General features: G+C 39.0%; 1 protein-coding gene across 1 annotated transcript; it reads left to right on the forward strand.

Annotated features, from left to right (window-relative positions):
• Window positions 1–4,504: 4,504 nt before the first annotated feature.
• FGA (fibrinogen alpha chain) lies at window positions 4,505–12,346 on the forward strand. The gene is made up of 6 exons (XM_029953296.1): window positions 4,505–4,566; window positions 6,632–6,757; window positions 7,215–7,398; window positions 8,490–8,635; window positions 9,222–10,644; window positions 11,438–12,346. Exons 1-6 carry the CDS (start codon window positions 4,513–4,515, stop codon window positions 12,157–12,159), a joined length of 2,655 nt encoding a protein of 884 aa, XP_029809156.1. The 5' UTR covers window positions 4,505–4,512; the 3' UTR covers window positions 12,160–12,346.
• The last annotated feature ends 917 nt before the right edge of the window (window positions 12,347–13,263 follow it).

Below are 13,263 nucleotides of genomic sequence, written 5' to 3' on the forward strand. Positions count from 1 at the left end.
AACTACTGTAGCAGAAACTTGATTAAATGTGCTTAAGCAGAAGACCATGAAAATAATGCATTAGAACAAAACAAAGAATTATTAATCTATTATTGGAACATTATAAAATTTACTTCAAAAATAGTAAAAAAAAACAACCCAATTCAATTAGATGGCTATCAATCTAGAAACAGTTCAATTGTAACAGATAAAGTAGATTTCCTTCCTTATTAAGTAGATTAAAGAGAAACGAAGTGTGACAGAACCAAAGATCAAGGAAAGCACTCCCCTCCCCATCTCCTCTATTTTGCAAATCCAGTTCAGAATCATTTCTGTGTGTTTAAGGAAATTCCCATCTTTTCTCTGGAGCTGTATTTTCTAGGGAGACTATCTGGAACCATCAGGGTACTGGTACTTTCCAAAAGTAAAAGTGCCGTTAGTTACTCCTACATAAATTATCACTCATTCTCCTTTTACACTAAACAGCTTGGTTAAAAACAAACTTTTGCAACAGCCTTGAAATGCAGGAGACAAAGAGAAAATCAGACACACAAAGCTGAGTAATCTTGCCAGTGTTTTCCAGTGACTCCTTTATAGATTACCGCTGTAAAACCTGAGGTAGAGGCTTCAAAAGTGTATTCTAAGTGCCAGAATTGCCTACATTTTTACAATCCAAGAGTTTCAAATTTTAGAAATTAATTTTAGTACTTTCCAACTATGCATTTAATATTGTTTTGATAAAATATGTCCTGTCAAAGCAACATTAACTTCTGGTGATTAAGACAATAATACCAAAGGCACACAGATTCATATAGATTTATGTTAGAAGACACAGTGAATAAGAAGCATCTTGAATTTACAGACCTGAATTAAACCAGATATTTTAGGAAACATTTTATACAAAATGTAGTAGAAAGTGATGCAGAAATGATTCTCTGCTCTGTATTTTATTAGTACTTTGACTTCACATCAAAGAATTCTTCCTGTTGTGTTGTATTAAGTTAAGCCACAGGAAACGGCACATATTATTAATCATTTGAATCTACAAAAATGGCAATTTTATATGGCTGGACTTCTTAGCTACATATTGATTTGCTCACCAATTTTAGGCACAAAACTATACATATGTCAATTGCCTTTCTATTTCAAGAACGTAGCATGCAGGGCTGGCAAGTAATAAACATGCAGTAAATGGTTATTACATTTAAACAAATGAAGAAGTAAGTGAACTGTTCTTAGAATTCAATACATTTAGAATAAATAGGTAAAGAAAGAAATGTTTTCTACTTCCCTGGGATATAGCCCAGAGCACAACGAATATCTCATTCAAAAGAAAGCTGAGGATTTGTTTTATTTTGTTTGTACTTGTTGAGTTGTGTTTACACAATGGCTCTATATTTTACTTTTCTTGTGTAAGTTTTGACAGCTGAGAGCCTGAAGGCTTCTTCAAATTCTGTGTCTCCCTGTGTCTCTGCCTCTCCCCACTCATGCTGTCTTTTGTACAAAAAATGTTAAAAAACTAAAACCCTGAAACATAATGACAGTTGTAGAATTTCTACTCTTTTTACATACCATTCCAGTCCCACCAGATGTTATGGCATAGCAAATATATGAATCCTTGCAACTAAATAATTGTACTTTGTGGAACATAATATTTATTTCAAAAGGATAAATAAACCCTCTCATTAGTGCTAAAAAGTTAAGATATAGTCCTCTCTGGGAAAAATATTATACAGAGGTTATGGCTTATGAAACTGGAAATTTCTCAGATTTTGCCCCCACTTATACACTTGTAAAGATATCCTTATTGTCACATAATTTTAAAAAATGGTACTCCTTGGAGCTCCTGGGTGGCTCAGTCAGTTAAGCATCTGACTTCAGCTCAGGTCATGATCTCAGAGTTTGTGGGTTCAAGCCCTGCACCAGGCTTTGTGCTAACAGCTCAGAGCTCAGAACCTGGAGCCTGCTTTGGATTCTGTGTCTCCCTCTCTCTCTGCCCCTCCCCCACTCACACTCTGTCTTTCTCTCTTGCTCAAAAAGAAATTATTTTTATTTAAAAAAAAATTTTAAATATAAAAAATGGTACTCCTTGTGTTATTTGTTGCCTGTTTGCATGGCTTCCTAGCTAAACAAAACCTGCTTCTCCATAGTTTATAACATGTGGGTGGGGGGCATAGTGTGGCTGGTGCCCAGTCCTGCAGTCCCAAAAAAGGGCCTGGTTTTGGAATTCCAATCCTGGAGAGACAGCATGGGAACTTTCAATTCTGTGGCTCTAGGACATTCTAGGAACAATAAAAGCTACCATTTCTCGGTCTCCTACTGTATATATCCAACATGTTATATATATGCCATATTATATAATCCTCAAAACAACCCTGCAATGTAAATAGTACCACCCCATCTTAAAGATAAGTAAACTATTCAGAGAATTTAGTTTGTCCACGTCACTTAACTAGAATCCAGATCTCACTGTCCACAAAGGCCGTTATTCTTCCGCCATATTGTGTTACCACTGTGACAGCCTGTCATTCTTCCAACAAATACTTATTAGTATTACTCTCTGCCAGACTTGCACTAGGCAGTGTGCCTTGGCCTCACAAAACTTAGCATGGAGGAGACGTAGACACATAACTTCCCAAATACACATTATCCTGTAGTGATAAAATGTTATGAAGTGAAACAAAGCTGGTTTAATGGTAAGGCTGGTTACAGAAAGCCTCTCTGAGAAGGTGTCATCTGAGAAGACCCTGGATGTGCACACACTTGAGGGAGCTGTGGAACAGCGGGCATAAGGGCTAAAGATGGTGCCTTGGAAATGTCGTGATGTGGTCCCAGAGCAGTGCCATTCAGTCAGACTGTCTTCTGTTCACTTACTTTCAACTAGGTTGTGTTCACCTAAATCACCTGAGGCCTCCCCAGGTTACTCTCTTCCATAGACTGTGCTCACCTCCCAACTAGAGCACTTTCTGTGAGCACATGAAATCCTCTAACGAGGTCAAGACTCCTGTTTCTATCCACACCAGGCATTTTGCTGGTTCAGTCACTGCCTGTGAGTATACCTTTCTGTAGAATCACTGCCTTCCAGCACCTAAATGCAGCTCTAGGGTCCCCTCTAAGTATTGCAGTATGGAAGAACAAGAGATTGCTTTTTTTTTTTAATGTTCTCATGAGTAGATTTCTTTTTTTTTTTAAGTTTATTTATTTTGAGAGAGAAAGAGCATGAGTTGGGGAGGAGGGCAGAGAGAGAGAGGGAGGGAGAGACTCCTAAGCAGGCTCTGCACTGTCAGCCCAGAGCCCAATGCAGGACTTGATCCCATGAACTATGAAATCATGACCTGAGCTGAAATCAAGAGTCAGACACTAAACTGACTGAGCCATCCAGGCACCTTAAGAGATTGCTTTTAATTGGAGAGATGAAATCAGGTACACTGCAAAGTGTTTTCTATCAAAGTGCCTGGCACTTAGCAAACACTCAATAAATATTAGCTATTACTATTATCAGAATTGACTTCATATAGGAAGCAGAATTTGAGGCAAGGCAGGTTTATCAGACAAATTACAGAGTGCCCAGTTAAATATGTATTTCTGATAAACAACAAATTTTTTTGTATGAGCACATACCCAATTTTGCATGGGACACACTTATCTTAAAATGCACTTTTCATTTATCTGAAATTCAAATTTAAGTGGGTCTCTGTTTTTGTTTGTTTGTTTGCTAAATATGGCCATGGAAAACTTTCCCATGGAGCTGAAGAGCAGGGAAAGTAAATCAGCATGTCCAAAGGAATAGACACAGGAAAGAAATGATATTTCTCATGGCATTTTATGTTCTTTAATAATTGTTAACATTTACTGAGTACTTACTATGTGGCAATCACTGCTCTGAGTGATTACAATGACTAACTCATTTATTCTCCATAAAAGCATGTAATTTCTCCAAAAGTACGGAGTGGGAAAGGATATAACTGTGATTATGTACCTAAGATGTTTGGCTTAGGTCTTAACCATTTTGGATGGAGGAGAATAATCTGCTCACGGTAATTTACAGAAGGACTTCAGGGACAGCCTATCACCACAGTCATTTTTTAAAATTCAGATCTTCCAACTATAATTCCTACGTAAAGTGAAATATCATTTGCCAACTCTCGGTTCACAAGGGCTACTGCTAGTCTGCCTTACCCACTTTCCATATTTTTTCAAGTCTCAAGTATAGAGGTACGGCTTTCTATGTTTCCTTTTGCATTTCTAAAGTCATCCTGTTCCTGGAATGTGAGATCATCATGGAATTGCTGCCACCTTTGCAATAACTTATCTAAAGCAAACAAGCTTGGGAGAATTGAGCAAGAACTTCTAGGATACCAACCTCAGAGAAAGAGCAAGGGATGTAGGCGTGCAAAGTGACTGTCTAACCAGGACAAAGATAATGATTAATGAGCCCTCCTTTCAGATTTAAATAGGATGGGAACTAGGAGTGGAGGTAGTCCTTTCTTTCAGTGGGAGTGCTCCTCAAGACCAGCCCCACTCTTAGAAAAGATGTTTTCCCTGAAGATCTTTTGCCTGGTCCTGAGTGTGGTGGGCACAGTCTGGGTATGGTCGCCTTTATGTTCTCTTCTTGCTTTCTCTCTGGTGCTTATTCCACAAAGAAGTTGCAGGTCTGAGCAGCCTTCTGCATGTCCTCACACACCGTGTGTTCTAGCACTCTTATGTATACTGTTAGCTTTATCAGTTCTAGGCCAAGGAGGCAAGTTCCTAGATGAGTCTGAGACCTCAAGAGTAAGAGGCCGGCTTAGTTGGACCAAAGTATAGAAATTCATAGGGGAAGCTTTAGCATCTGTAAAACTCAGTCTTATAACATTTGTTTGTTTGTTTGAAGGGAAGATATCTTTGCCATCTTTGTTTCAATAAAGCCTTAGGATAGTTAATGCTAGTTAACAGAACAAAACACTCTTCTGATAAGAATTTTAAAAATCTAATTATTAATTTATTGCTATTTGTCCATAATAAGCTGAACAGTTGTTTAGTACCGTTTTTCTGAAAGGTGGTTTCTATGCTTCTCTAGAAAAAAAGAAAAGCAAATTAGCGGTCCTGGAAAACATGACATAGCATAATCAGAAGAGATTGATTGAGAAGGCAAGATGCTCTCTGGGAAGAAATTTTTTAAAATAGTTACTAGAAACTGCAGTGATTTCTCTCCAGAGACCTGTAGGAAAGAAGACTCCAACTTACAGGCTTTTGAAACACTTTGGTCTCATAGAAACATGACAAATGTGTTTAAGAAACTTTGTTACTTTCAGGCTATGAATTATTCCAATTTATTCTTTTCCCTTCACCACTCATAAATCCTGATGCCAGAGTAGAGAAAACTAAAGAGAGATTCTAACTTAATTTTCTTCCTTATAGTAAACTAAAAAGTAAAAAGTTTTATGAAAAATAAGACTAACCTCATTTGCTATCATGATAATTTGAATAATGCATATGTTTTTGGTTATTTCTCCCTTATTGGCATAAATACTTAACTTTCGCCTATTTTTATTGTTGTGCCATTTTATTCTGAAGTACTTTTGAATTTATAATTTTATTTCTTAAAGAGATTGTACTTGTCCCTTTAAATAAACTGTTCTTGACTACTTGAATTGTTATTATTATTATTATTATTATTAGGGTATTTTTAAACAAGACAGCAAATATTAACTAATTATAAGAATATACTCTCTCTGGGCCACCTGGCTGGCTCAGTGGGTAGACCATGTTACTCTTGATATCAGGGTTGGGCCTAGAGATTAATTTAAAAAAAGATGTAACTATCTGAGATTAAAATAGCGATAGCAAAATCCTTGTAAGTTGGTGATACAAAATAAACATAGCTAAAGCTTAAAATCCATTTTATTTATTAGGACATAAAGTCCTGTTGGAAGAATGTTTTTATGTCCTATTTTACTTAATAAATCACAACAGAAAATTTTTATAAATCTATATTTCTAATTAGAAGGTATTCAAAAAATTTGTCAGTTATGGACCATTATTTTTGCTTTCAGTCTATTATTTTTCTTTACAAATAAAAGGAGATTATTACATGAGTGGATAACCTAAAAAGCATTTCCCAGTCTGAGTTGGCCATCTTTGTATCTTTGGTATGTACTTGCTCAAATTATAGAACCACAGGGTCAAAGTAGAAACTTGAAGGAGACACTAAGCTAAGATAGTTTGGATTTTTCCTACTGAAACAGAAATTACAGGATAAAGAACTCTGAATTTTTTAATTACCTTTCTATCTGCAGATAGATAATGAAATGATAAAGGTAAATGATAATGAAAAGGTAAATTTTAACTAATTTTGTCAATTTAAATAATTTTCCTTATATAATAAATAAATTAAAACTCCTACCATTTATTAAATGCTTGTTTTGTCTCAAACACAGTTAAAAAATGTCTTTACCTTATCTCCTTTAATTCCCACAACTCCATGAAATGGGTATTAGGATTATTAATCAAAATCTAAGAAAGCTTGATTTCTGAAGCTTGCAGAGAGCCCAAAACTGGAGTTCTTCATCTCTTTGTGAGCCTCCCCTCTTGGGATTTACAGGCATTATGGTGTCTTCTCCTAATCTGCCTAATGTTGTTCTCTTTTGTGTGTATGAATGAATCTGTGAAGACCGTAGATGACCAGCCAAGTGAATTTATAGCTGAAGGAGGAGGTGTGCGTGGCCCGAGAGTCCTGGGACACCAGCACTCTCACTGCAGAGAGACAGACTGGCCCTTCTGCGCTGATGAAGATTGGGTGAGCAGTTGACATAGGGAATGGGAGAATCCTTCCCTGCTGTGCTAGAATTGTGCACAGGCTGGCCCAACATCCCAGAAAACGTTTCCAATGTGAAATAACCTAGTAGCTCATTACACGCCAAATTAAAGAAGACACATGGAAAGCAACTTCACTCTGAGAGCACTATTTAAATTACCTCCCAAACTCTGGATCATTAGTGGGATTAACAGATTGCATTTTAGTTGCATATTCAGACCTTGAGATTTCCTGGTGCCTAAGTTATGGTTAAGTGGACCTTCATTCCAGAATCTCTCTATGACCTACACCTAGTCCTCTTAAATACTTTTAAGTCAATAGATGATCTAAAGATATTGGGGTGGGGGCACGGGGAGCAATGGGGGCTGCATGGAAACCTTTGAAATTGTATTGGATCCAGATACAGACCCGTAATGTAATTTTTCCTCTTCACTTCCAGAACTACAAATGCCCTTCCGGCTGCAGGATGAAAGGGTTAATAGATGAAGTCAATCAAGATTTTACAAACAGAATTAATAAGCTCAAAAATTCACTATTTGAGTATCAGAAGAACAATAAGGACTCTAATTCATTGACAGCGAATATAATGGAACTTGTGAGAGGGGATTTTGCCACAAGTAACAGTAAGCATTACAGATTTGTTGCTTTGACTTTATAGCACACAACAAAACAACAACGACAAAAGCCCTAAATAAATATGCTGTCTCATAGCAACTTCAATTTTATCCCAAAGTACTTAAGATAGAAACACATGCCCTTATGACATTCCCAAATTTTAAGGAGGGGCTTGCTTTTGTTATTTTTATAACATAAAAATGGTTAGCTTAGAATTGTTTAATGTCACAAAGTCAGAATTTGGTATTGAAGAGTAGACCTTAAGTGTGCTCTTTTTTGAGTGTATACTGAAAATAAGATGATCACAACCTTCTGAGAAGATATTTTTGTTTCTATCTCACAGAGGAGGAAACAGGAGACTCAACCAAAGACACAAAGCTCTCATGTGATGGAGCTAGGAGTTCAATCCACAGACTCCACCAAGCTCTTTATGTTTTGTTTTGTTTTGTTTTTTAATTTAAAACATAGAGCCATAGGACTTTCTCATAGGACTACAACTAAGCCTTAGGACAAGGAAACACTAGATTTGCTCTGGGCGTGGGAAGCGAGTTTAGTGAGGCTCCAGTTACTGAAGCCTTGTTTTAATTTTTTACATCTTTAGAAGACACTTAACTAATTTAATGTTAATGGTGCAACCACAATAATGGCCAAGTGAATGATCGTGTTGACCTAAAAAAAAAAATAATTTTTTTAAAAGCTTAGGAACAATTTCAAATGGATAGGTAGAAAGAAAAACTTCTCAGTAAGAAAATCCAAGAATATGTTTAAGTCTCTTGGCTAAGGATATGATGAAATAATTGAAAAGTGATCAAGCTATTCAATCTCCTAATTATACCTTTAAAATTCCAAATTTTTTTTCTCTGCATCTATTTGAATTACTAACTGCTAGTAGGGCATCTTAAGTAACAGCCATGGATGACTAAAGGACATAACATTGTCCAAAAATGCCTAATAGATTTGGAACTCACAAATAAAATGTCCAGAGAACAAATTGTTTTTAAAAGGGGGAGGATACTTGTTAGCAAATTTCCTTCTTTATTGGCTATTATAAGCAAAGCACTTAGCAGATACTTCAATATCCATATTTTCTTTTTTTCAGACAATGATAATACATTTAGCCAAGTGTCAGAAGATCTGAGAAGCAGAATTGTGATCCTGAAGCGCAAGGTCCTAGAACAAGTACAGCATATCCAACTTCTGCAGAAAAATGTCCGGGATCAGCTGATAGATATGAAGCGACTGGAGGTAAGTAAGTTTGTGGCTCTGCCACCACAATGTCTTTGTGTTTGAATAGCAGGAAGAGAATTTTCATTGAATGTCTACTGTACGTAGAGCAAGGTGTTATATCCATTATCCAACTACGAAGTAGGTATTATTTCCCCACTCTACAGATGAAGACCAAAAGCTCAGTGGTATTAAGTACATTTTCCAAGGACACATAGACAGTAAATTGAAAAAGCAAATATTAAATCCCTGCTTGTCTTGTTCTAAAGCTTTGACACCATGGTGCCTCTGAATCTTCAATCTGAGTCTCACTGAGGAAATTCATTAGTGTTTCCTCTCAGAAGGGATAGTACCTTACTCTTTACCTGTTTTAAGACTAAGATGAATCCAAATAGTTCCTATTGTTTATGCAGGGTAACCTTACAATGCCCAACATCTCTTCCACTGAGGTATGACATAAATGAAAAAAAAGGTATTGATTGGGAGGTCTCCAAGTCAAAGAAATGAAACCAGCTTTCAAAAATTAATTAAATGCTAAGAACTCAATAGACATAATTTCCTTATTTATATCTACCTCTTTTCTTTATCTTTCTCCTCCTCTCTCTAGGTCGACATTGATATTAAGATCCGATCTTGCCAAGGGTCATGCAGTAGGGCTTTAGAACGTAGGACAGATCTAAAGTACTATGAAGATCAGCAGAAGCAACTTGAACAAGTTATTGCCAGAAACTTACTTCCCTCTAGAGATACACAGTACTTACCAGAGCTAAAAATGGGCACAGCTCCAGGAACGGTTCCTGGGGAGTACAAGCAGCAGCTTCAGAAGGCCCCTGCAGAGTGGAAGGCACTTATGGAAATGCCACAGATGCAAATAAAGTTTGAGAGGCCTGGTACAGAGGGGAATGCCCCCGGAGACTCTGTATCTCATGGAACAGGATCAGTGCCTGAAAGCCCTAGGAACCCTGGGAGCTCTGGACCTGGAAGCTCTGGACCTGGAAGCTCGGGCGCTTGGAACCCAGGGAGCTCTGGACCTGGAAGCTCTGGACCTGGAAGCTCGGGCGCTTGGAATCCCGGGAGCTCTGGACCTGGAAGCTCGGGCGCTTGGAACCCTGGGAGCTCTGGACCTGGAAGCTCTGGACCTGGAAGCTCAGGCGCTTGGAACCCGGGGAGCTCTGGACCTGGAAGCTCTGGACCTGGAAGCTCGGGCGCTTGGAACACGGGGAGCTCCGGACCTGGCAGTGCCGGCTCCTGGAACCCTGGCAGCTCTGGAGCTAGCAGTATGGGTACTTGGAACACTGAGAGTACAGGTGCCTGGAGCTCTGGAAGTTCTCAGCCTGGAGGTTTTAGGCCAGAGAGCTCAGGGCATAGGGACACCAGGCCTACCAAGCATGAGTGGGGCACATTTGAAGAAGTGTCAGGAAGTGTATCTCCAGGGACAAAGAAAGAGTACCACACGGGTAAACTGGTCACTTCTAAAGGAGAAAAAGAGCTTCTTATTGGTAATGAGAAGGTCACCTCTGGTGGCACGACCACCTCCACTCGTCATTCATGCTCTAAAACGATCACTAAGACAGTTATAGGTTCTGATGGTCGCAAAGAAGTGACCAAAGAAGTGGTGAACTCCGAAGATGGCTCTGAGTGTGACTTGTCCCATTCTTTTTCTGGTAGCCTAGATGATCTCCATTCTAGACACCCTGATTTGTCTAGTTTCTTTGACTCTGCCTCGACTGGAAGCAAATTCTCAAGTTTACTCACGCCTACGTTAAGAGAGTTTGATCGTAAGACCCAGTCTATGGGCTCAGAATCTGACATATTCACACACTTAGGGGAACATGAGCTTCCTTCCAGTGGTAAAACTTCAGCCCACAGCAAGCAATTGGTAACCAGCAGTAAGATTTACAGCAGAGGAGACTCCGCATTTGAAAGCAAGAGCTTTAAAGTGGCAGGTGAGGCTGGAAGTGAAGCAGAACATGAAGTCTTCAGAGAAGCATATGCCACCAAAAGCCATGGCAAAGCTCGCCCTGCCAGAGGTATCCACACTTCTCCTTTGGGGAGGCCTTCCCTGACCCCCTAGACTAAGTTCACTATTCGGCAGTGCCTCCCTAGCACCTTGAACTTCTTTTCTAGCCCTCTATTACACCTTACAGAAATAACACCTTTTGGGTTTTTTTTTTTTTTTTTTAATTTTGGCACTAGACTGTAAGTTTCAGGAGGGTGGGCACTTTGTCATGTTCATCTGTGTATTTCCAAATGCCAAACAGTGCAGAGAGTCATCACTCAATAAATAACCTGTGAAATGAATGAACGAATCCCTCTGAAACTCGATTTTGACTTTGGTTAGCCAAATTCTTTCACCATTCAAAATGTGTGCTGTTGGAGTTGTCACGCAATTTATTAATCATATTTTTAGTGTGTGTCTCAGTTAACATTGAGGTCAGGTTAAAAACAAGTTATATTAGCACTAAATGATGCTTAGATATCATTGCTGGTTACTTGCTATTATCAGTACATGCAAGTAAAATTTCTAAGTCATTGAGGAAAATCCCCTTTGCAATTTGTAGGTATAAATGTTGCTCACTTGCTTAAGCTCCATCCCACTGTAGGTACATCCTTTCCCCATGGAGGGAAGGAAAGAGGGAGGGAAGAAAGGAAGGAAGGAAGGAAGGAAGGAAGGAAGGAAGGAAGGAAGGAAGGAAGGAAGGAAGGAAAGAAGGAAGGAAGGAAAAGGAAGCTAGTATCTACTTTCATTTAATCTGGGCCATGCCTATCTTTGTAAAGTTAAATGAGAGTAACTTCTTCCAACCAGCTTAATTTTTCTTTTAGACTGTGATGATGTCCTCCAAACACATCCTTCAGGTGCCCAAAGTGGTATTTTCAATATCAAGCCACCGGGATCCAGTAAGATTTTTTCTGTTTATTGTGATCAAGAGACCAGTTTGGGAGGATGGCTTTTGATCCAGCAAAGAATGGATGGATCACTGAATTTTAACCGGACGTGGCAAGACTACAAGAGAGGTTTCGGCAGTCTGGATGACAAGGGGGAAGGAGAATTCTGGCTAGGCAATGAATACCTCCACTTACTGACCCTGAGGGGCTCTGTCCTTCGGGTTGAATTAGAGGACTGGGCTGGGAATCTGGCTTATGCAGAGTATCACTTGAGGGTAGGCTCTGAGGCCGAAGGCTATGCCCTGCAGGTCTCCTCCTACGAGGGCACAGCGGGCGATGCTCTGATTGAGGGTTCCGTAGAGGAAGGAACAGAGTATACTACTCATGCTGGCATGCAGTTCAGCACCTATGACAGGGATGCAGACCTGTGGGAAGAGAACTGCGCAGAAGTCTACGGAGGAGGTTGGTGGTACAACAGCTGCCAAGCAGCCAATCTCAATGGCATCTACTACCCCGGAGGCTCCTATGACCCCAGGGACAACAGTCCTTATGAGATTGAGAATGGTGTGGTCTGGGTTCCCTTCAGAGGTGCAGACTATTCCCTCAGGGCTGTTCGCATGAAAATCCGGCCCCTGGTCACCCAACAGGAGGGGAAGTGAGAGTCATCTGTTTTCTGTGTTTAGTGAAAGGGAGAAAGAATCAGAACAATAAAGGAGTCAAGATTTTTTACAATCTGTTAAAAAATTCACAGGTGCTATTTTATTATTCTGTGTACTGTATCTAAATGTAACTGAGACATATCACTGCTTTTAAAAATAAAGTTATGTGAGTTTTTTTATCTTTAAAGAAGCTCTGTGGGTTTTACCATTTCTGTAAGGATACACCAAGGAACATTCAGGACATCATGAAGAAGGGGTCAGGTGGATGCTTCTCTTTGAGACCCTTAAGGGTGCTGTTTTGAGAACCTCTCTCCCACACTACTCAAGGGCCATTGCAAAATAAAAAAGTTATTTCATCCATTTTGGATGAATACGTTGTGACCAATACTTTAAGTCACAAATCACTGAATTAAACAATGGCTGCACTTTGTAGAGGAATTTACAAATTAGGAAGTATGTTCATTAACCCCATTAGCAAGTAAGTCCAGGAAGGCAGGAGAAGCATTCCCTGCTAATAAAAATAGAACTCTGATTTTTAAGCCTTTCAGTGAAGACCATAATGCATACTTAATTTTTCACCCAGAGTCTAACAGAGATCTATCAAAAACATGGCATGAAAAAAATGCATTTAAAATCCTTTAAATACTTACAAGTATTCAAAAAATACTATTACTATATATTGAATTCATAAACTCAATATATGTACATTGGTCAATATTTTATTTGATGTAAGTTACATCTTTGTTCTTTGTGAATTTGGCTCGTGTCCCCAATTTTTTTAAATGTTTGTTTATTTATTTTGAGAGAGAGAGAGAAAGAAAGCACATGAACATGAGCGGGGGAGGGGCAGAGAGAGAGAGAGAGAATCCCAGGCAGGCAGTGTAGAGCTCGATGCGGGGCTCCATCTCACAAACTTCACAACCTCACAAACTGTGACATCATGAACTGAGCTGAGATCAAGAGCTGGTTGCTTAACTTTGCTTAACCCACTGAGGTAACCCTCTTGCTCCCAATTTTTAACTCAAATTTCTTTCCAGTGAGAACTAGTTTCCATGTACACTTGAAAAGGTATTAAAATATTCCAAGCACCCTGGGCTCCTGGTA

The sequence above is a fragment of the Suricata suricatta genome, chromosome 1, assembly GCF_006229205.1.
Source record: "Suricata suricatta isolate VVHF042 chromosome 1, meerkat_22Aug2017_6uvM2_HiC, whole genome shotgun sequence".
NCBI classification, from domain to species: Eukaryota; Metazoa; Chordata; class Mammalia; order Carnivora; family Herpestidae; genus Suricata; species Suricata suricatta.

Excerpts from the sequence above, each read along its gene's own strand:
- FGA (XM_029953296.1), top strand. The coding sequence starts at position 4,513 with ATGTTTTCCCTGAAGATCTTTTGCCTGGTCCTGAGTGTGGTGGGCACA. Across the intron at positions 6,758-7,214 it reads TCTGCGCTGATGAAGATTGG|AACTACAAATGCCCTTCCGG; the intron begins GTGAGCAGTTGA and ends CTTCACTTCCAG. Across the intron at positions 10,645-11,437 it reads CAAAGCTCGCCCTGCCAGAG|ACTGTGATGATGTCCTCCAA; the intron begins GTATCCACACTT and ends TTTTTCTTTTAG.